Source organism: Nothoprocta perdicaria, unplaced genomic scaffold (assembly GCF_003342845.1).
Source record: "Nothoprocta perdicaria isolate Ctin4 unplaced genomic scaffold, notPer1 scaffold_313, whole genome shotgun sequence".
Lineage (NCBI taxonomy): Eukaryota > Metazoa > Chordata > Aves > Tinamiformes > Tinamidae > Nothoprocta > Nothoprocta perdicaria.
In genome coordinates, this window is record NW_020455548.1 from 445584 (window position 1) to 468362 (window position 22779).

General features: G+C 51.6%; 2 protein-coding genes across 3 annotated transcripts in view; one reads left to right on the forward strand and one right to left on the reverse strand.

The window, feature by feature from the left end:
• The window catches only part of SOWAHB (sosondowah ankyrin repeat domain family member B), a 2575-nt gene extending 2199 nt beyond the window's left edge, over positions 1–376 (reverse strand). Inside the window, exon 1 of the mRNA XM_026042762.1 lies at positions 18–376. Coding sequence (XP_025898547.1) covers positions 18–376 — 359 coding nt within the window. The remainder of the gene's footprint in view (positions 1–17) is intronic.
• A 2406-nt stretch (positions 377–2782) lies between these two features.
• The window catches only part of SEPT11 (septin 11), a 37704-nt gene continuing 17707 nt past the window's right edge, over positions 2783–22779 (forward strand). The window contains exons 1-2 of one of the 2 annotated variants that reach the window (XM_026042746.1): positions 2783–2837; positions 2954–3048. In XM_026042746.1, the coding sequence (XP_025898531.1) occupies positions 3046–3048 (3 nt within the window). In that variant the 5' untranslated portion in view covers positions 2783–2837; positions 2954–3045. Of the gene's footprint in view, positions 2838–2953; positions 3049–4594; positions 4642–22779 lie in introns of those variants that run through there. The other variant, XM_026042745.1, reaches the window with a different exon arrangement.

Here is a 22779-nt window from a genome sequence, read left to right on the forward strand (position 1 = left end):
GGCTGCGCCGGCCCTGCCGCGGGCGGTCGCGGGGCTGCGGCGGCGACAGCGGCGGCAACGGCGGCTCGTCCTGCTCGTGCTCCGGGTCGCGCGCGTGCGGGTCCCGCGGGCGCAGCTGCTCCTCGCCCAGGAGGTCGCGGTAGCGGCGGCGCAGCACGATGTCCTTGGAGGCGCCGGGCGTGGCGGCCGCGCGCACCGTGGCCACGGAGTTGACGAGGCGCTTGAAGCGGTCTCGGCGCTGCCGCCGCTGCGCGTCGCTGAGCGCCGGGTCGCGGAGGAAGCGCTCGAAGTGGCGGAGCAGCGCGGAGTTGGGGGCGCTGCCCCCGGCCCCCCACAGGAAGTCGAGCACCGCCTCCTGGCTGAGCTCCCGCGCCATCCCGGGGCGCTGCGCGGGGCGCGCTGCGGAGGGAGCGCCCTGCGCGGGGCCCGGCGGCCGAGCGCGCCGCCTCCCGCCGCCCTCCTTCCGCACGGAGGCGGCGCCGCCGCTGCCGTGCTGCGCCTGGAAACACCCTACCTGGCTCCCTGTCCCGTGCCTACCTGGCTCCCTGTCCCCTGCCTACCCGACAAGTGGCGCGAGGCCGCCTCGCTGCTGGAGCACTTTGCCCTGGGAGGGGGCGGAGGAGCCGCCCCAAAGGCGGCCGGTCGCGGCACGGAGGCACCTGCCCCGGCTGCTGCCGCAGCCTCTGGGTTTCTGTCACTGGGAAAGTGGCAGTGGAACGGAGTGCGCGGTGTTCAGGCTGGAAAGGCAGCTGTCATTGCACCTGGCGGGGGCAGTTGTGTATGACACGCTCACGTTCCAGAGGTTGTCTCAACTGCAGGCCCCTGGGTATCCCCACATACTGATAGCTGCCCATCACCTAAGCAGCCGGAATGGTTTTGGCACCACAAACATGCAAACCTCTGCCACCCAGCAGAGCAGAGGCAGAGCCCACACTAGGTCGCAGGTACTGCCTGGCTTGCCTCTGGTGTTTCGGTAATGCAGAGCCATAACACAGCCACTAAACTATAGTAAGAGTGGACGTGTGCTGCAGTACAGGTCTCAAGAAAGCAGACTGCACACATCTGTACTTCCAGGACATTATCCTGCCATCAAGGCACTACATCACCCTGCAGAGTTGCAGGACAGCTACACTGTAACCTACAGAGTCGTGGGAGCAGCCCCCACTAGAAACTGTTAAGTTTCCAGCCTAGAAGTTACAGTTCAGGCAAAGCGTCCGAGTAGCCTCCCTGCCTGCCAAGATGTGACTTCCTGAGGAGGCAGCAAAAGTGTCTGTGTTTTCAGGCTGTACCACATCTGGCCTGGGTTTTGCTTTGCCATGTGATCCAGAAAGTGGAGCTGTGCTCCTCAGAGCAGGGAGAAGGGGAAAGCTCTTGTGATACCCAAAAAGTTAATTTTTTTTTATCAAAAAGAAAAACTGGTTTGTCCAGCAGCTTTTTGGCCCAGCAAATTGTCCAGCAAATTCTTCAAGACATAAATACTTTTCTCCCTCTTCTTCCACTGAGCCCTGAATTGCAGCCACAACCCTGTGTTTGATATCAGCACACTGTCAGCAGAAGCGGAGGAGGTTGAGTAAGTGGAGCATAATGATACAATTGGGATCACAAAGAAGAGAGGAGGGCAGATGGTAAAGATCAAAAAAAATCCAAATAAATAAGTGTGCCAAATGACAACTTCAGAATGAAGGTGTTTCAGTTTAACGGACTTTGGTGTAATTGAGATGCATGTTAGACCTTGCTTTCTGTAAGTCAAGCATTGCTATAAAATAGAGATTATTTTTCTCTGAGAAATGTCAGCATTTGCCTGGCACACATTTTTTTTTCCTACAGTCAGTGAAACACTCTCAACTAACATAAAAGCAACTGCTCAAGTATCAGCAGGACTGAGGCTGAAACCATGTGGGGACCTCTGCGTTGCTGTGGTTGGAATAGCCTCACTGAGCTGGTTTGAGTGAAATGTGCCAAGGTAGCGCATCGTGCCCAGCAGTCACAGCCGCCGGCCAGCCTGTCCCTCGCTGCAGAGCTCAGATGATGGGTGATAATTTAGCACCGTGTTGCAGCTCCCTTGGTTATGATTTTCTATCACTACTCCACCTTGGCACATGCAGAAATCTTCTGGAGGAGCAGCTCGCCTCGATCCCGGGCTCGCCATACACCTTGGCTCAGCGCTGCGGCTGTGGATCACGTCTCAGGCTTCAACGAGTTTAACCCCACATGCAGCCAGGGAGAAGCGCTGCTATGTTACCTGCAATCACTTCATTTGTCTGCTTCTGTCTAAGAGGTTTAAAGAAACTCTTGCCCTCCCCTTAGCCTTTAATGGTTTTCCTCTCTGTAATTGTATTTGGTCAGGGTCTTGAAAAATGACCAGATTCATCCTAGTCTAACCTTTCTGGGGATTTCTGAACACAAGTCTCTTGACACCCCCTAGTAAAACTTGAGTCCATTGCCAGAAGTGCTAGTCGCAAAATGAGGAAAGGCTCAAGCCATACTTTAAAAATATAATATAAGAAAAGAAAAAGCAGTTTATTGTCTACTCTTGTAGTTCTTAATGTTGCACAGGAAGATGATTTCATTAGGGGCTATATAGCGATGTTTTAACACAGGTGTTTTTAAACAGGAGAAAAGTTAACTTCTTTTCAGTGCCTATTGGTGGTTTTTTTCATCCCATGTGATCTGACAAATTGCCCACAGCTGACCTGAATTATTATTTCAATACCTGTAGTGCATTGATGGCTCTAAAGGAGCTTCAGAGAGCAGCATACAGGTTCTAGGGGTCTCTAGAATAAAGGACCGGTGCTATCCTTCACTATGGGTTAATTGGCGGCGCTTTTGAAAGATTTGTAAGTGAGGGTCTGCTTCTTCCCATTGAGCATTAGGGAGGCTAGGAACTACAGTAGCTGAGATGTTCAGGATTGCAGAGCCTTGTCTTGATGGATATTCTTTCCTTCTCTTTCAGCATGAACAGTCCTATGCAGGAAGCTCTGTACACCGAAACCATGGGAGTGAAACCTCAGCTGCTGCTCTCCCTGCTTGGGGCTAAGGAAGGACATGGTGAGTCACCCAAAGGTTTTGCACACTCAAAAGATCTTTATGTTTGTTCAGTTATGCTGATGCAGAAGTATTATGTGAGCCTCCAGTTCAGGCGATGGGAAGTTGTACTTGCCTTGCCTGCACGTACAGAGAGGGAAGCTCTTTTGGAGATGATCATCAGGGTTTCCACTAGAGGCTGCACCGGTCCGAGCAGGCTTCCCCACGCGAGCACAGTCAGCACCTCTCACCTGGAGCTGTGCGTGTGGGAGGAACGCGCTCCAAGATGTGGGACATGGGTCTAATACAGCAGCCTCCTGAGGGTATTAGCTGGAGGAAGAACTTACAATGGGAATAATGAAAATATGCTTGCAAATCCTATTTTACTGGGAGACACTTTTTGAGCTTTTCTGGTACCACAGCTTTGCTGCTGAGGGCTGCCCCCTACCCCTTGGTTGTGAGCTGGCCTTGAGTAGCCCTTCCTGGCTGTACCTATGGCCATTCAAGGGCTCCTGGCCCAGGTGTGAATCCTGTGCCCTGTGCTAGGGAGAGTGCCAGGATGCTGCACTGGAGACCCTGCTCAGCATGGGTCTCCATCTTGGCCAGAGCCAGTTCCTGTGGTGAGATCTGGGCAACTGGGGACTATGGGTGATGAACAGTAGCGCCCTGGCACTGTGGAAGGAGAAAAACTGCTACAGAATGGAAGAGGCTGGGGCTTCGTAGCAGGATGGAAGTGGCTTTTGGAGCAAAATGGTAAAACCTTTAGGGTAAAGGATGTGAGCTGGTTAGTTGATACCAACAATTGATCCACTTAGTGGCATGGACTTTACCTTTGCCTTTGGTCATCTTGCCTTGAAATGGGCTGCTTGTGTGAGTGGTAGCTCATCCACCAGGATAAATCAGCCCATTGTCTGTCTATCTGCATAGAGGAACGGGCACTTTGTCAGTCCTTAGGGTTTTGTGCCGTATAAATTGTTCTGTGACCTGCTCCAGCAGAGCCCTTCCTTCAGGACTGGCTCAACTTCAGACTGGAGCAGACACAGTTTTCCCCCCGCCCCCCCACCCCCCCAAAAACGTGTTGCAGAGGTGCCAGCAGTGAAGGACAAGGGGGCTGGGCTGAGGGCAGAGGAACTATTTGGGCAGTTGAACCAGCAAGGGCAGAGCGATGCTTCCCTGAGTGCTGGGCGAGTGGGGGCCGGCGGGGCAAGCCCTGTTACCGGCTCCATCCCGGGTACAAGTGGAGGATGCTTGCGGCAGGCCAGGGGAGGAAGGGGAGCCCTCGCCCTGTCCCCCTCGGAGTCCCGGCAGCACCGGGAGGATGTTGCCGGCCGGGCCCCAATGGGCAGCTGCGAGGTCGCCCCGAAGGGCCGAGCCCCAACTCGAGGGGGAGGCCGAGGGTGCTCGGGGAGGTGGTAGCCGCGGGCGGCCGGGGCCGGGCCCGCCTTCCGCGGTGGCCCGGGGGGGTCCCGCCTCGGCGCCCGGCCCCCTCGCACTGCGCATGGGCCCTCCCCGCCGAGTGGCCATGTTGCAGCGCTAGCAGCGGCGCAGAGGCGGTGGGCAGCGCTGCGCTCCGCTCAGCTCCGCTCCGCGATGGCCGTGGCCGTGGGGAGACCGGCGGTGGGTGCAGCGCGGCGCCCGGGCGGGACGGGCCGGGCCGGGCCGGAGCGGCTGGCCGGGTCGCCGCCGCGCGCGGCGCCCCCTTCCCGCGCACGGGTTGGGGGGCCAGGGGTTGCTCGGGGGAAGCGGTCGGCGGGAGGGGGGCCGGGGCTTCTTCGCCGCTTGCCCGGCGGGAAAGACAATGGATCCCCTGCAGCGGCAAGAACACTAGGAATGAGAAGAGTAGAGCCGCAGCCCGGCAGCTGCACTCGCCCCGAGCGCGCTCAGATCTGCGGAGAGTGGCGCCCTGAGCGCTTCGGTGTCCGCCCGGCGCGCGGGAAAGCGGCTGCCCGGCCGTTTTGCCTGCGCCTGGCAGTGAAGCAGGGCTGCGGGCTGGAGGGGCTCCCGCTCCTGGCATCACGGAGTCTGTGTCTCCAAGGTGGGGTCTGTGTCAGGCAGTCGTGCTGAGCGTTTACCTTGTGCTTAGGGATCGCCTGGTCTGCAGGGCTCCTCTCATGCGGCTGGCAAATGTTTTAAGCCTCTTCTAAGGGTGCTGCCGTAGGTGAGGAAGTTAAACGCTGCTGAGCAGTTGTTTGCTAGCAGAATGCCTATAAGTTATACCAGTTTATGGAGCTTGTTCTGAAGTGATTCCTTGATCTTAAGGTCTAAAGTGTATGTGGAAACTGAAGTTTGTGTTTGAGTGTGTAAGGAGGCATGGAAACAACAGCTTCAGCTGGATTTTAGGGCAGACTGAAAGGTATTGCCAAGCGGAGCTGCTTTTGCTTTGTGTAGAGTGGCAGCCCACGCCGTGAGTAGTCTCAGGAGTGGTGTTTGCGTGTAAAATGCGATTGCTGTTTCCATGTGTTTGTATGTTTTGATTTGCCTTTTCTACATGGTAGTAAACTGCTGCCACAGCGTGGTCTCCAGCACCTTTCGTTAACTGATGTCCACTCGTGGTAGTCCCGAAATGGCACGCAGAGAGGATTCTGTGCTTGTTAATCTAAGCGTGGGCTCGTGTGCAGCTGGGTTTGGTCCAGTGGGACTCCTTGTGGAATGAGATGTCCTCAGCATGAGAAGCACGTGGGAATGGGAAGGGCAAGGAGACTTGGCCTCTTTGCGAGATGCTCCCAGGCAGTCCCTGCTTCCTTAGGGATCACCACTTTTTGAAGGAGCGAGTTGCTTCATCATGGAGAAGGCTGCAGGCTGATGTTTGATAGGTGTTGGGAGTCTTCTGTGCCTTCTTAACAAGCCCCTTCTTTTGGGGAGGATGCTTGAAGATGCAGTTAATTACCTGAAGGGCAAGACAAGGCTGATGAAGTTAGGAGCTCCCAAGACAAATGTTTATCAGAGCTTTGAATAAGGGTGCTCAGTGGTGTGTGTGTGTGTAGGGCTGGAGAGGCAGAGAAGTGAGGAAAGGAGAAGGGAATGAAAATCAAAGCAAGTCAGTTGGTTTTCTTAAAACCAAGATAACATTCCTGAGTCACAATTTTTTACATCCTGGCAGGATATGACATTATGCTAATTGTAAAAGCATGCATGAGAAATAACTGCAGCGAGCTGCTCTGAAGTCTGTGTTTAATTCTAATGGAGCAGGGTGTGTTTGGGGAGGAGGGGCAGCTTTTGTTTTAAGGTCCTGATCCCACAGATGGAAAAGCATATGTGTAATGTGCTGCCTGTAATTTCCCTTGACTTAATGGCATGCAAAGGGCCTGGCATGCAGGAGCAAAGCTGCTGCAGAGGCCATGCCAGGAGCTGCCAGGGGACTTCTCAGGCCTATGCTTAAATGTATATCTGGGTGGATGGATACACCTGGTCATCTGCGCTGACCCCATCTGAGCTCCATCTGAGATAAGCCCCTTGCAGCCTGCAAGAAGTCGAGATGTGCTGGATAAGGGACCCTCTCCTTCCTCCTGGGCCAAAGCACCAGGTTGTTTCTCAGTAGTTCAGAGCATGGGAGGGGGCTCTGGGCTCCCTGACCGCTTCTTGCTTAGTATATCCAAAGTGTTTTCAGGATTGTGACCTCCTTTAGTTAAAGGAGCAAAAAGGCCACTCGCATGCAAATGCGTGTGCGGTGCTCAGGCTAAAAACAAGTGGATGGAAAATCAAGTTGGAGTGCAGATTTTACATGTGGGCTGGGGAAGATTTTATCTGAGAGGCTAAAACAGTACAGGGTATGCTTTAATGAGTTTTAAAAATATTTCATAATGAGAGATTGCCAGTTTCCATGGAAGGGAGGGAATGGGAGAGAAAAGAAGGTAGAGCAGGGCTAATGGAACTGAAGAGTTGGTGGCTTTTTTTGTCTTTTCCCAAGCAACAGATCTAGCAACACGCCTTTGCCTACCTGGGGGCTTCTGGGCTGTTCATCTTGTAAGCCAAGTGCTTGGATGCCCTCAGTCACAGAGGGCAGGCCAGGACAGGGCAGAAACATTGCACATGGAGAGCTGTGTTTGAGAGAGGTTTTGGGGGCTGACACGAATGGGGACAGGCCCTGGGACACTGAGCAGATGCTACTGGTCCCAAGGCCACAAAAGCAGAGCTGTGCTTTGCTGTGGCCTGCTCCTGCTTTTCAGCTAACCCCAGCACTGAGCTGTCGCTGTAGTGGGGTACCCTCCGTACAGATGTGAATCTACTGATGGTGTAGACTAGGGTGGCACAAACCAGGGTGGTGGAAATGGCCAGTGGCACTGCTTGGGACTTCCTTACTGTGAAGTGTGGCTTCTAGGGCCTGGCTCAGCTGCCTGTGCCAGGGAAGCCGGCTGGGGCGCTGTGCACGTGACCACAGTTGAGTCTGTGAACTCAGTGTTTCCTTTCTTCACCTCGGTGCCTTGTGTGTGGTAGGAAACTCCTTCAGACAATTCTTGTTGCTCCTGTTGATGCTAACAATAGTGGGAACCTGCCTCTTCCTCCCTGCCTTGTTTTTGGTGCTGTCTCAGACTCGTGGGCAGGGTTTGTATCCAGCCCACGACAAGCACATGGCCTTAGGCTTTTCCAAGATAGGATGAGCCGAGGGAGATCATGGGAGAAACCTCCTTTGGTGCTGATGAGATCAGAGGGTGCTGACTTCAGTGCCTGGGTAGGGCTCCTGAACCAGTGATGGGATTGACAGAACAGCATCAGTTCAGGAAATGAGTACTCAGAGCTGAGGCATGTTTTATACATCCCCTTCCCACCCTTGTAACCTCTGGGACAGATGCCCTTGCTGACTGGTTACCTGTCTTAGCTAGAGTGATTGATGATTGTTTATTCTGTGCCCTTGTCATGCCTTCTCTTCCTCCTTTTCTTCTCTCATGGTGACCTCAAGAGCAGGAGTGTGAGGCAGCACAGTGGCTTCTGACTCTCCTTGCAGGGCAAGTGCTAAAGGGATGTGCACTTCACTAATGTTTCTGCCTTGTCTAGCCTTCTGTTTGCATGGTTTGACTCTAGATTTCAGGTCCAGTGAGCTGCAGCGGCTCTTACAGGAAAATATGGCATTACTGTTCCAGCTCGGAGACCTTGGGTGCAAGCAGGTAAATTAACCAAAAAGGAGGAAAAAAATTGAGATTTTTTTAGTTGGAGCCTGTAGATCCCTTCATTTCCAGCTCCATGAGCTGCTCTCCAGCCTGTGCTAATAAGTGATGCGTAGTGATGGCTCTGACAAGCACCGGGCTGTTAGCATTGATGGAGAGTGCTCTGCATGTGAGAACCAGCAAACGAGGGTCAGGGTCTTGGTGTCCTGAGTGATGGTTGCCCTTTGTGCCTGTATTGTACATGAAGGTTTGAGTGTTTTGGGGTAACTTGTCCAGCAAGGGTGCTGTCCCTTGTCCTCTTTGCTATGCGGAGAGACCTTCCCTCTTCCTCCACATTGGTGCTGAGTGTGTGGACCAGGGCTTGCATGAGCCTAACCAGAGCTGTTAGCATCTGCAGCACGGACAGTGAGATTAACTTGGGTGTAGGCGAGGCTTGCAAGGCCCTTCCCGGAGGCAGTGGAGGAAGAGCCATGGTGAGGAGGAGGAGAGGCTCCCTGTAGTTTTCTATTAGCCATATCCAGCCCTTCTGCAGGCTATCTCTGTCTGTGTGCTCTGTTTGTTGCAGTTCTTTCTGCAAAGATAAGTGTGTAGCCATGGCTGGCTGAAACCTCCTGTACAGACACTGGCTGCTGTTTTCCCGGTAGGACCTTTATTTTGCCAGGCCCTGCAATGAGGGTCCCAGAGAGTGAAATTGTCATTAGTCTTTCTGAAGTTGCTGGGAATCTGGGGGAGCCAAATCTATCTTGCTCAGCCATTCTTTTCCTTGGTATCATCCCCTGTAAGGTTGTGGTAAAGAGCAGGCTACCGGTATTGGTTTTGTTTGTTCTTGCTTTGCATCACAGCTGGTGGCTTCTTTAGATCTTCATGTTATCTCAGTGTGTTTTCTGTTCCTGCATCCCTGATGTTTTTTTGGATGGGGTCTAGCCACTGGGATACATGACTCAAGTATAACATGGGTAGGTAATTTCTTTACCAGACCTGAACATGGGTATTTGGCAGAAGCTTCCAGAAAAAGGCTTGTTTCAGAACTGTTTTGGCTTTGCCACAAATGTTACCTACTTTGTCAGCAGCTCCTAAGCCCTTGTTCTTATGTTCTTCCATAACAGGAAATGTCATGGAAACTGTTTCTGCAGGCCCACCTACCTCCCTGGTTCATTCAGAAATTGCACTAACTTCTCACGTGATGGGAGTGAAAGTGGGGAAGTCCTGTTGTGAATCCTGAGGGGAATTTTTACAAACAACTTGAAAGATTTAACCTTTGGGGGCTGTATATTGGTTTGGGGCTTTTCAGTCAAGTTTGGTGCTGGTTTTGCACGCAGTTAACTTGGTGGCATGTGAAGAACGTTGCTCTTAGTAAGCAAGAGTCTCAAGGAAATCTCTTTGCCAGACATCTGCGTGGAGTGCACAAACTGCACTAACTGCTTTGCTTCAGCACGTGAGCGTGGTTTGAATGAAGTTTCTGTCAGTCTGGTGCTGGCAGGCTGTTTTTGTCTGTAAACAGTGCAGAAGTGGGAGAGCAGCGAGGCTGGTAGCCAGCTTACTTGGCTTGCCCGATAGCGACGTGCGAGCCCATGTTGCCTTCAGCAGGGAGCTAAGAGAGCGAAACTGCCCTGGAGATGAAGCTGTGAGTCTGCTTTTAAGCTCTCAGATAAGGATTCTCACTTGTACATGCAGCCAATTTGGTTCTGTTTGAAGAACACAAATCATCTCCTTTCAGCTCCTGCAAAAACCCCAAGTGAGAGTTGGCCCAGGAGCTTCTGACTGCTCTTGGATGATGGAGGGATGTCTGGGTGCCAGTCCTGGCTTATGTTTGCCGAGGGAATTTGGCAGGTAGCAACCTGGCTTGTAAATAAGGAGTTTGTAACCTGGAAAGGTGAAGACACCTGGTCACAATGGACACGTGCTCTTGGTATCTTCTGTGCTAGTGTAGGTTGTTCCTAACCCACCGGAGTTGCCCATACAGAGTCTATATATAAATGCAGTGGGGTTTTTTTGGGGGGGTAGAGGGAAATTTACTGCTAGAATTAAATCTATATCCATAGAATGAGCTTATATAGAAACAGTCTGGCTAAAGAGGTTTTAGTAGTGTCTTTTTTTTTTAGTTTTTCATTATTATAAAGTTTCGAGTTGGAAATATTGTGGAGACTGAGGTTTTTAGGGACTTAGGAATTCTCCTTGGAATTAGCTGGAACTGGATCTCATTTAGTCTCACTTTTTTTATGGCTAACAGTTAAGGTAGTTGTACTGAAGGCAGGTATTGGTCAGGTCCCCTGGCAGCTTGTCCTTGTGGTAAATGACACCACAAGGGCCACCGTAGGCCTGGCCGAGCCTTTTTCTCTTCATCAGTCATGGACATCGCTGCTCGGAAGCTTTCTGCTGAAGATCTAAGTTGTTTCTCAAAACCCATGTCACCAGCTTGGTCTGTGAAAGCTTTCTTCCCTTGTGGCCAGCTAACTTGTCTGGCTTCTATTGTTGATTTTAATAGAAGAAACAACAAAGCAGTGATTGCCCTTAATTTATACAGTAAGAAAATAAGGGAAGCAGCTTCTTTTCTTTCCAGTATGGTGTAAATACTGTGCAACTGAGAAGAATCCCTAACGTCTATAATGTCAGGCTTTCCTCTCCCTGCTCTTTTATCACGGAAAATACCAGCCTAGGCTCTTTCTGTTTCATCTGTCTCATTAATATTGAATACGCACTGCTTTAATACGGCAGCTGAAGCAAAGCAGGGAATTTAAGCTAATATCTGACAACAGCAAGCTGAGATTAAATGACATTTGAGCGCAATCTGCTGTATAAAAAGTAATTGGCATTTTCCAGTGGTGTTTGACCTAATTTGTGGTTTGTTTCTCCCCTGCCCCCTCAGCCTCTTTTGGGAAGCTGGGTTTGGTGTGTCATGGGGATGGCTGAGTGCGTGGTAGCGGGCAGTCCTCTGAAGGCGCTGGGGTGAGGGGTACCGAGCACCTTTGGGAGCCTGCTGCTCCCTGAGCCGGGGCTGGTGAGTGAGATGTTCTCTTGCAGGGAACAGTGCTCTTGACTGGTAGCAAACCAGGTAACTGTTGTGTGTGGGGCAGAGGGAGAGGGGGTCACCATGTCCCAGGGACTTCTTCCCCCACGTGCTGAGGTGCCTCAGGCACATGGTACTATCTAGGTTTGCTCTCCATCTTTCTCTCTGTCTAGAACAACTTTGTTTCCCATCGTTGCTCTGCAAGCGGCAAAGTTAGGATCAATAAATAGCCCAGGCCAAGTTGCCTTTACAGCTCTGGTCAGGTTGCACATGACCTTGTGGGATCTTATAACAAGAAGCATTACCAGCTTACATGGCTTTCATTTTAAAAAGCCACTGTTCTAATACGGTAATATGCAAGTCATGTTTTTAAGCAGTTTTAGCAAGTAGTTTCGGGAAGGAACAGGGACTTGCGAGTGAGCAGCCCTGTAGTCCTTGTTTCCCTGGGCTTGTGTAAATGCAACTGAGGGTAATTGTGGGCGCTCCTAACCCCACAAGTTTTTCCTCCTGTAAACCAGAAGATTTGCACATCAAAGAGGTGTTCTGGCTTTTTGTTTAAACAAAAACATGATTTCAAATGGTAGTCAGTTGTATGACTAGTGTCCGAGAGGTGTTTCCCCCAGGTTTTGGCTTTGCCAGGACTGGAGATCAGAAGAGCAGCTTTTCCATGGGATGTGCGTTAGTCGTTTTGGTGTAACCTAAGGAAAGGAATGTTTGTATAGCCTGACGAAGAAACTCGATGCTTTCTCCTAGTGCCATGTGCAAAGAAGCTGGAAGTAAAAATCCAGGCAAGTAAGTGTGATGTAGCTTACATGTAGTGATGGGAAGTGTCAAGCTCATGAAGACTGAAAAACGACTGATGTTTTGCAATGAAAAGGGTATTTGGTCCCTCTCTGAAAAACCCTGCTCAGGAGTCCAGAGGAGAAGCAGGTGCAGATGTTGTACCTCTTCCCCAGCCAAGCTCATTGCAGCAACTCCATATTCTTTGTGCTGAAATAGCCTGTATAGGAAGCATGGCTACTGGAAGCTCTTCAGAGCAGGGAACCCAGTATTTCCATTCTGTTTTGGTGCTGTGTGTTGCATGCTAGGGCCCTGACCTGAGTCCTTGTCTTGGAGGTCCTGGAGGCTGCCAGGAGATGCTGACCCTCTGGGTGCTGCCTCCTGCCTTTACAGGAGCAGCAGAGGCTGCTGCATCTCTATCCTTGGCAGCATTAACCAGCAATGCATTAGCAGCGGGTCACTCGCTTTTGCATCTCTCCAAAGAACTGGAGCCAAGAGCAGGACCTTGCAGTGTACAGGGGAAATGTGCCCTGGTTTGGAGCTTGGCACAGCTCCCGCACTGGCAGTTGCAGAGCGTGTCAGAGCAGGGAGCTCTGAGCTGACCTCCCCACACCCTCTGCACAAAACATTTGTTCAGATCAGGTTGAGTTTGCTGGTGGGTATGTTTGTCTTCACAAATCCTTCACATCATGAGTTTGTGACTGGATTAACCTGCTCTTTTGGGTGTTTAAGCTCTGCTTGTGGAGGGAGGAAGGACGGTGTGGCGGAGCATGCTTGCTTTGCAGCGCCCCTGTTCATCTGCCCCAGGCTTTCTGGCCCCGCGGCCCACAGAGCTCTTCTGTGCTCTATGCTGCCACGGGTAGTAGGCCAAGCTAACCAGTTCACTTCCTTGCTTACAGCAATAGCTGATGTGCTCTGCTGCCCATGCTGGTCCTTCTAGGAGGAAAAATCAAGGAATTGCAGCCCAGACTGGAAGATGGGATCTCATGCAGGCAGATGATGAGCTGTGTGGGACCGTAGCCAGTGCAGTCATGTGCACTGGTGCCAATGCAGTGCCTTCATGCTCTCCTGTGAAGGCACTGAGAAGGGGCTGAGCAGTCCTGAGCAGCAGGTCTCACTTCTTCGGAGTGGCACCCTTTTGAGGGGAAGAAAGGATGAGTTAAGTTTCTGAATAAAGTGCATTTATACAAATCTGTAGCATAAAGTAACCACAGAAGATATAAGTGAATGGCAAATCCTCTTGCTTATTAATTCTGAACAACACACTTGCAAAATATTCCATTCTTCCCTTCTAAAAGCTGTCCTTGAGCAATGTATTTCCGCAAAGCAGAGCGGAATATTTATTGTTTGTACTTGTATGAGGCTGCAAGACTTTGATTTCCTAACAGCTATGTGCTTAACTTGAGTAGCTGAGAAAAGAGGCTGAGCAGCTGCACTGTTGAGATGGACAGGATGTTGAAGTGCTTCTGTTTTGGGGAATAAATGAAAAATATTAAAAGTCTGGACTTCAGGTGATGTTCTTCTGTTACAAGTAGTGGCATGGATTGCTGTAGCACAAGTCAAGAGTGCAGAAATTAAAAGTAAGTCTAGATCTCACAGAGTTTGTTTTCCTTTAAAGCACAAACAAACATGTCTGGGGCGCACGATCAAAGCGGAGCACAGCAGCAAACAGCAACTGGTCCGCAGGGGATGGGGCTGATTTTAGATTAACCTTTTAGCAGGGCTCCATCGACAGCTAATGGCTGTCGCTGCAGCCTGTGTGTGGAATAATTTATGAATTTGTATGAATACGGTTCCCTCAAGCGTGGCAGCTCGCACACCTCCCGATATGGTCCGCGGGGTAGTGGAAGTGCTGCAGGCCAAGCAGCATTGGAGGGGGGCAGAGGAATGCTTGACAGCGTCACCCTTAGTGCCTGCACACTACCCTGCTGCAGAGCTGTGTCAGGCTGTGGCAGGACTCTCCTAGGGAGACTGATAAGCAGGAGTGAGTTAAAACTGAGTGTTCTTCAAAGCAGGAGTGAGTTTAAACTGAGTGTGCTTCCTGGGTCAAACATGTGGCCAACAGTGGGTTGCTCTGTCTTGCAGTGTGTAGGTGCTGTTGCAGTCCTCCTGCCTGACTCATGTGTTGGTGCTAGGCACCTCTGCTGCAGCCTTGCCTTGGCACCAGGCTTAAGGCACCTGGGAGCCCAGCAGTGCGTGTGTGTCTGTGTACACCTCTTTGGCCTCTTGCCTGTAATTAAACTGGCATGCCACAATATGGGAGTGGGATAGGGATACCCAGAGCTAGTGGCCCAGCTCAACAAGACCTTTGGAAGCTTGGTATGTGGATGGGGATCTTGGATCTAGATGGGGCTGATTGCTAGGCCACATCAGTGCCTGCCTCCACTAATTGTTGTTCATTAGCTCTATGTAACGCGGCTAAGAACAATATTCAAGTCTGGTGGTTTCCACTGGGGCTGTCCTTAATAGCACAGTGTATCCTTCTGCCTGAGGAGAGCTGGGGTGACAGCTCTCCCTTCTGAGAGTCCTCCAAGTCCCACTGTACAAGGAGATGTGACAAGTAGCTGCAGGGTAGCCCCAGGCAGCTGCTGGGAGACTCACTGGAGCCAGTGAGTGTGACCTGCTGCCTTTTTGCACCAAATGCCTTTAGCTGTGGTTGCAGAACAGAGCTGGACTTGTATTGGCTCCCTTTGCCGCAGGTGTTTTGGTGGTGATGGACACAGAGCTGGGGTATGTGTTGCATTGGGATGTCCTGAGCATCTTGAGCCTGCTGGGTGGAGGTGGCCCAGCCTGACAAGGGGAGATGGAAACTGCTGCTCGGCCCGGCCTTGGAGCTCAAATTTTTGCAGCTCTCCGTACAGAAACGTGCTGAACAATCTCCTCCAAGTCCAGAGACTGGCAGGGTGGCATTCTCTGAGTGGGCACCCTTTGCAATTTTGTAGCTCAGCTGAGCAGGGATGTTGCTAGCAGCACTGCACAGCTCCCTCGCGGCTGCTGGAAGAGATAGATGTTTGGGGAGACAGATATGGGGTGCGTGCTTGCTCTCTATCCATGTGTTTTTACGGATGCCAAGTAGACTTTGTTCATGGAGTGGTGTGTATCTGATAGAGGACTGAGTCCTTTAAAGCTGATAGTAGATTTTGGATCAAGCTCTAAGAATTATTTTCATAAGTAAGAATAGGATGTTATAGTTACAGGATGTATTTAATTAGTGCCTGGAACTTATCCATTAATGTGGGGTTGTTTATAGAAATACTGTTAATATTTCCCTTTGGGAGTTTTGCTTTTCTACACATTGTTCAAAATAACACCTTGCCTTAATAAAACTTAAATGGGAATTAGAAGAAAAATATTTTTCTCCTTCCCTTTTGCTTATGCTATGCGGTGATATTAGATTCCCAGGGGGCTTCTGCTTTGGGATGTGTGCATGTGTTTTTCTGATGGCAACAGCAGAAAGGGACAAAAAAAGAACAAAGCAAAACCAAAAAAAAGTGCTTATGAAAACATACTGGTTGGCCAGAGCTTCAGGGCTTGGTAGCATCTGAAACTACTTGCATCAGGGCAAGTGTGGGACCTTGGGGGTTTATTAATTCCTATTTAATTTCATGTTGAACACTCTTGAAGACTCTTTTTTTCCTCCCTTCCCCCCCTAAGCATGTCATGTGGCTTTTTTTGAGAGCAACTGATGCCTAGTTAGTGTTTCTGGGGGAATTGGTCATGTGAAGAGCCTCCTCTCCTAGTGAGCGAGCTTCCTCTGCTGAAGTCCAGATAGGCTTCTCGAGACCTTGCCAGAGAACTCCAGGGACAACGCTGACCTTGACTCATGCAAGCAGACAAAGGGAGGCAGTAAATACGGTATCACCCGCAGCAAACTCAGATCCTGATGAATTTTGGTGCCTACCAGGTCTGACACAGTAATGCTGCTGTGCGAGACTCTCCTGGACCTTCTCACCTCTCCTCGCTTATGCCAAACACTCTCTGAATCAGTAACTGCTGTCCTGGCACTGACTTAGTGGGCAGCGTCCTGTCCTACAGTTGCCAAGATTCTGGCTCCAGAGACTTGTGGCAAGGTGAGGTGGATGTGAGAAGGGGACTGGAGTGTGATGAATGCCTTGGTACCTCAGCCTCCAAGGTCTATGTGCAGAAGCACCTTTATTTGCAGAGTAGTGGCTCCCCCTTATTGAAGAGAAGAACTCAAGGAAGGGGTTATGGGCCCAGCTTTGTCATATAGCATCTTATACTGGCTCCATCCCTTGCTCTTGGCACAGACTTGCCAGGATCTGGCCCCAGGCTGGAAGCTGTGCTTGAACAGCTTGGGAAACTGGTGCATCCCAGGAGCTGTGACATGGCCTCATTGCCATTACTGTCTATTTGTAATTGCACTGGCAATTACAAATTACTGGCTGTTTATTTTATTCCCAAGGAATTCCTGCCACAGTAATTGAGGTGCCTGGGATAGAAGCTTGTCATGCTGCACTAATGGTAGGTGTCATCCCTCCCCACGCTGAGAACTGCTGCCTGTGGGAGGCTGGGCATTCCTGCTGTCCCCTTTACCTGCTGGAAAGCCTTGTCCATGCTCTGGGGTTAGGCCTCGCCCTGAGCCTGCTTCCAAGGCCAAGCTCCTGCAGGGAGCAAGGAGACTGCCTTGTTTTCATCCTGCTTCAGATGAGTCAGGTCTGAGTGGTGTTTCTGCCAGGGGGAAAAGCCTCTGCTTTCCTGGCACCTTCAGAGGGGCTGTGACTGTGGGTGACCTGCAGCTGGTGAAGCATGAGAGGAGCCTGGCTGTGGCTGCAGGAGCCTCTTGCTAGGGCTGCTGCACTGTTGGAGTCCCTTGAATGGCTGAAGTGGGGCAGGGAAGGGAAGCGGTGCAGGGAAGGGAGGCGGTGATGTCTGCAAAGCCTCATTCCGCCTGACATGTTCCAGATGGAAGGCAGCCACTGTGGTTTGTGTTGCTGCTTGTGCTCACTTGCAGATCTGGGCTCTTCTGAAGTTCATTTTCACTGAAGTCAGTGGTCCCCAGGCTTGGCTGTGTGCAGTTGCATGGTCTCAAGCCTCTCCCTCCCTTCTTGGTGAGAATTGCTTGGTAGAGCATCTCTGTGGCTCTAGCTAGTTCCTCCTGCCTGAGCAAACAGCTTGCAAGCCACAGTTTGTCATGGGAGCTGATTTAAAAGTCAAGATGAGCTAGCCTGCAAGGACAACTGTTTTGGGCAGCATCAACTGCAGTGCAGCAAAACAGATATGGGGCAGAGGAGGGCTCTACAAATGTAGGGTGCTTAGTGTACAACTCTAGGCTAAAACGTCAGTCTTTGCTGCAGCCCAAAACCTGGCACTATCAAGTAGCAAGGGAAACCAAAGAGAGGCTTGAGAGTTAATCCCTTCTTCTGGTGCAGCTCGTTTAGTTGTCTCCTTTACAGTGCCTTTGCAGAGCTCCAACCTTGTCGAGTGTTTGCTGGTGTCCTGTCCAGAGATGCTTTGGAACTTGGCTGATCCCCAGGCTGCAGCGGAAGTCGAGTGCTTGGGCGATGCTCCCCTGGTGCGAGTGATGGATGTGGCGGCCGCTGTGGGAACATTCCTGTCGGCGTCAGACGCGCAGCAAGAATGTTGCGTCTTGTGCTGCCCGGTGAGGCCAGCAATGCAGAGTATGTGCAGCGAAGCCAGGCGCTGCATGGCCTCCTAATTGCATCTCCTCACAACGCCAGGGTTAGGATGCAGACCTAGCACGCATCTGCTGGCCTCTGGCTGAGCTCTTGTGACCAGTTAATGCTTTTGGTGGGACAGGGTGCAATCGCTCAGGGGAACCACAGAAATCTGGAACTGATCAAGTGAAGGGAAGGACGTATTTTAGCTAAAATGGGGAGCAGCTCCTTGAAGCTCTGTCATGTTTGTCAAAAACTCTGTATTGGCTTTTCTAGATAAGGGCAGGACAGTAGAGTTACTTGGGAATGAGGAATCTTGTTGCTGTTGAGTTGGTTAAGTGTGTGAAGTCTGCTAAGTAATGCTCCAGAGCTGCTTGTGAGCTAAATAATTTAGTAAAGCCTGACCTTTTCCTCCTATGCCAGTTGGGTTCAGCTGAATGCTACTCAGAGTCCTGATGAAAGTCCAGAACTGCGCGCTAAGGGCAGCACTGTTATTTGTGAACGGATATTTGCCTTGGTTGCTGACCTTTATCGTCAGTGACTAATGATTTTATGGTGTCCTACAAGAGCTTGGCGTGCCGTGAAGGGCTTAAACACTGTTTTTTTTTTTGTGAAGTGTATGGAAGGCCTGTGACTTGGTGCTCAGACATGACCTTTGCTTAGAAGCTGGTTCATCAGTCAAATAAGTGCAAATCTGTTTTTGCTACTTTGATGTTAATTTTTAGTTGGTTTCTTCTGTCTGCTTCTGCAGACCTTTTCTCTGAGTGTGTGCATTGATGGTGGGGGGCAAAGCCAGGGCTCACTCACATGGGCAGGGCTTTCTCTGGCCTGCTGCTTTATATCCTAGCTTGTCACGTGTATGTGTTTATACAACATCTGGCCTGAAGCAGAGTTGATCTGATAGTGAATTGCGACTTCCTTGGAAGCGCAGGGCAGCAGGGCTTCCCAGGAGGCTGCAGCAGGCATGCAGCACTTGGGTGGCCATAGGAGTCATGGGAGGGGGCTCCCGAGGAGGACACCTCCCTGCTTCCTTCAGGCCCTCTGGTAATCCCAAAACCTCAGTATGCTCGTCGGATGAACTGGGAAGACTGTGTCAGCCATACTCAAGGAGAGAATTGCTGCCGTGAGTCTCAGCTCTTAGACCCAGGCTTGAGACGACCACTGAACGGATGACACAGAACTTGCTCAAGGGGTGTGAAATGTGCCCTCGATGTGGGACTATGATTTCAGGAAAGAAAACGTGGTATTAAAGGCTTGCAGGCTAGTCTGAAGCAAGACTGCCTTGTTGCAGCTTGACAGGCCAGTCCTATGAGCTGCTCTCCTTGCTGAAAATACCTGTTTTGTGGGCTTGTGCTTGCGTGATGCCTGACCTGTGCTTGGTGGGTGCCTGGAGAGCCTTTGTGGAAGCCTTGGCAGGGGTAACAGCTGTGGTCCTGCACGGGCTGCTACTCTTGCCAGGCTAGGCCCTGCAGCAGTGTCCCAGAGAGCTCCCTGACTTCCCACACTTGCTGTGTGCATCCCGTATCCCAGTGTGGCCTCAGCTGAGGGCTCCCCGAAAGGCTGCGGCTGCTCATTGAGCAGCCTGCAATGCAGCTGGTGTGGTGCTGTCTGGAGTGTGGGACTGGGCAATACAGACAGAAACGGTGGTTTCTGAGGCTTTTTTGTTTGGCTTCTCATTTTCATCTCTGCTGTCTCCCTGGGCTGAAATCTGTACTTGGGGTGGTGTCAGACTGTACAGCAGGAAGGATGAGGAAAAAGTGCAAAACTGTATTTCCAAGGGTTGTCTAACAGCAATCTGCTTTTCCATCCTCTAGATAGCTTCTGCCTGCCTAAATGGAGAACTTTCATAAAGTTCTTAACTTGGATGAAAACTAAACGGAGTCACACAAACCCAAACTTCCCCCAATATTGCTCTTCTCTAGCCAATATGAGCTGGGCTGCTGTCAGCTTTGCTCACTGCTGCAGGGCAGAAAGCGGGTGCTGGAGGGGATGTATTTACTTTTCTCCACATGAAGCACCTTGGAAGAGAAAGAGATAACAAACAGCAGGCGGTTTTGGGACATGAGCAGCAGGAAGTTGCACTCCGGGGAGCCTGGCACTGAGCACTAGTGACTCTGGGTTTCATTTCATCAGCGCAAAAGGGTTCAGAAAGGTCTGCTGACAGTGGAGAGAGTGGCTGGCTGGAGCCAAGAGCATCTGGTTCTCATTGGGCTCTTTGCATGGTCTTGGTTCTTGTTTGTCGTGCTGTCTCTTTCCCCCCTTCCTCTTTGCCTCCTTTGCGCTCTCCCTCTTTCCCCTCCTCCCTTTGGTGGGTTTACAAGCCTGCCTGGAATGCACATATGGTCCTTATCATCCCCCCAGGCCGGCTTTTTTTGCTGGTTAGCAATTTGTGACATCAGGGGCTGTTAGAAGTATTAGTCACTTTGACTCCAAATAGAAAGGCTGGTGGTTTTCGGAAACCTCCGGAGGAAAATGTCTTTCCTGCCAGCCCTTGGCATGAGGGGAGCGGTTACTGCTCTGAGCCTTGTACTGACCTGTAGCCAAGCGCTTTGCCTGGAACACAAAAGCTTCTTCGTCCAGTCTGCAGCCCTTTCTGAACTGTCAACTTTTGGTGGTTTCCCCCTTGGCAGAGGATGGCTGCTGGAGCCTTTTTTGTGTGCTCCTGCCGAGCAGTGTTTGGGCGTGCACAGGAGCAGTTCTCCTGGCCTGGCTGCCCGGCCTGCAGGCCTCGGAGGCGCAGGAGCAGCGTGGCCCTTGGCTGCGGGAGCGTGGCCTTGCCGCATGGCAGGGGTTGCGGCCGACGGAGAGGGGACTCGCGTTGAGCCACGCTACCTTGGAGTAGGTGGCCATGAGGAGTATATTGCTTTTCCTGTCCTCCTTGCCCCTTTTTCCCCATAGATCTTTTCCCTGCTGCACCCTGCCTGTGTGCCTTGTTGCTGTCCTCAGTGTCACGCTGTTGCAGGGAGTTTGCTAGGGCAGGAAGGAAATGGGGGGCCTTGAAAGGAGGAGTTGGAACACATCTTGATGGAGGATCCTTCCTTCCCCCATTGGATTGGCAGCTTAATGCCTGCGCTAACCGCAGCGTGTCCAGGCTTACTCAGCCTGGAGGGCACCTCCCACCCTCCTTGGGCCTGTGCCCCCGCAAATAGTGGCTCCTGTAGGCGCAGGGGCAGCGGGAGCCCCACGCCTTCCCCCTGGCTGCTGCTGGGATTTTGGCAGCCAAATCGCTTCCTGCCTTCCTCCCACAGGCTAGCCAGCATGTGCGGAGCCTCTTGGAGTTCCTTGGGACCTCTGTGGTTACCAAGAGCGGAGCCAGCACGGGCATAACACTTGGCCCGTGTTGCTTGCCGCTCAGCTTGGGGAGGCTTGGCTCTTTGCTCCTGCTGTAGACGTTGCTGGAGGGCTGGGGTGGGGGACTTCCCAAATGAGCCTGGCTCTGCAAAGGAGCTGCAGTCGCTGCCAGCTCTCATCCAGAAAGAGCAAGGTGGGTCAGTGAGGTGGCCCCATGGGCCCTAGGCAGTGAGATGATGAGTCATGGCTCTGCTCTGTGGGCTCGTTAGCCAGCCAGCCTGCCTCACTGCAGTGAGTGTTCAGGGCTTAGGAATCTGCAGCATGATGATGAGCCTCTTGCAAAGGGTCTGCTCTCTCTCTGTCGCCGATAAGGCCTCCCAGGCATCAAGTAGCTCGCAGACACGTCTGCCCAAGTCTGCAGCTGAAGCCTGGAGACAGGAACTCCCCCTCCTCTGCGGTGTCACTGATGGTTATCCTGACAAAAAACAGTTCTTCCTTTATTAACTGATAGAGTGCTACGGGCTGTCTTGTGCGGGGGTTGAGAAAGCTACTGAAGGGAGAGGATTTCTTCTTTCTCAGAAGTTTTGCCCTGCATGATTATACCTGAATTCCATTACCCAAGAATTAAGGGTTTGACTTTGGTTTATTTAAATCTTTTTGAGCAGAGTGAGGTGGTTTATGGGCACCAGCTGAAGCAATTGGAGCTCTTCGCTTTGGTTTAGGGCTTGGCTTTTCATGCCCCGCTGGCAGTGGTCCTGGCTTTCAGGGTTAATTCAAGGAAAAGGTAGGACAGATCTGGCTCTTGCTTGGCTGTTCTTCATCTCCGTGCACATTGCCATCCCTGGACCGTTGTGCTCTCTGCAAACTCACTAAAGTAACCCTGAGGTCCTTTACTTTGGATCCAGCATCTAAGATTTCCCCAGAAAGAAGGCAATGTGTGCATAGTAAGTGAGCAAAGACTTAGCTGGCCTCAATGCTGACAAGAATAAGGGCTTTCAGAATTTCTTCAAGGTTCCTCCGAAATCGTGTGGCCTCAAATAACTAAACATTTGCTTCATATTTGTGGTTTAGCTCAATATTTTGCATACCGGCTTCTTTTCCCTCCTAACTCTGCGTCTCGTTTTTGTTTTCTTTAACTCTTGTGAGGCCGTGCGAAGCTGACCCCCAGCCGCCGGGAGCAGGGGAACAGAGCGGCGCGCGGGGATGGCTTGGCTGGTGGTCCCAAAGCAGAATGGGCTCGGTGGGAACTTGCTTGGGCTGAGGCACTGGCTGCTTTTGTGGCTCCGGGCAAGGAGAGCACAGGGCAGAGCAGGACCCTAAATGCAGATGCCTCCACAGAGCATCTCTGGCTTCCTGGGGGCTGGGCGGGGAGTTGAGCTACCAGCCACCATGGGAACTGTGAGGACGAGGCTCTGCTTCACAGTGCTTTCCTGAATACCTTTATTTGTACCTCCTGATGTGCATGCAGCCACATTGTTGCTGACTCCAATGAGGGAAATAAGTTGGCGCTTCCCTCTCTTCCTGCTAGCTCTGCCAGATGGCTGTGGCTTAGGGGGAACGGGGCGATTCTCTCCCTCCACATGCACTGTCAGCCAAATAGTTTTGTAAAGCTGCCCTAACCTGCATCCAGGCAAACCTGCCGCTGGCAGCTGGGGGTCTGTTAGAGCACTGCTTGACCTGTAAAACCTTTACCTCGTGGGGCTGCATGTGAAGCAAGACCGATCTGAGGCAGGCTTGAAAGGGCTTGCGAACTCTGGGCTCTCTCTCTTCTTAAGAGTTTGGAAAATGGAAGTCCTGGCAGTCCCTCTGTACCTGGCAATGGTCCATGGCAGATGCTTGCTCCTAGTTGTGCCTCTGGATCTTGAGGCTTCTCTGGCCTTTCCTTCCCCCATCCTAGATGGGCTGTTGGTTGTTTTCCAGAGAAATTCATTGGTCAACA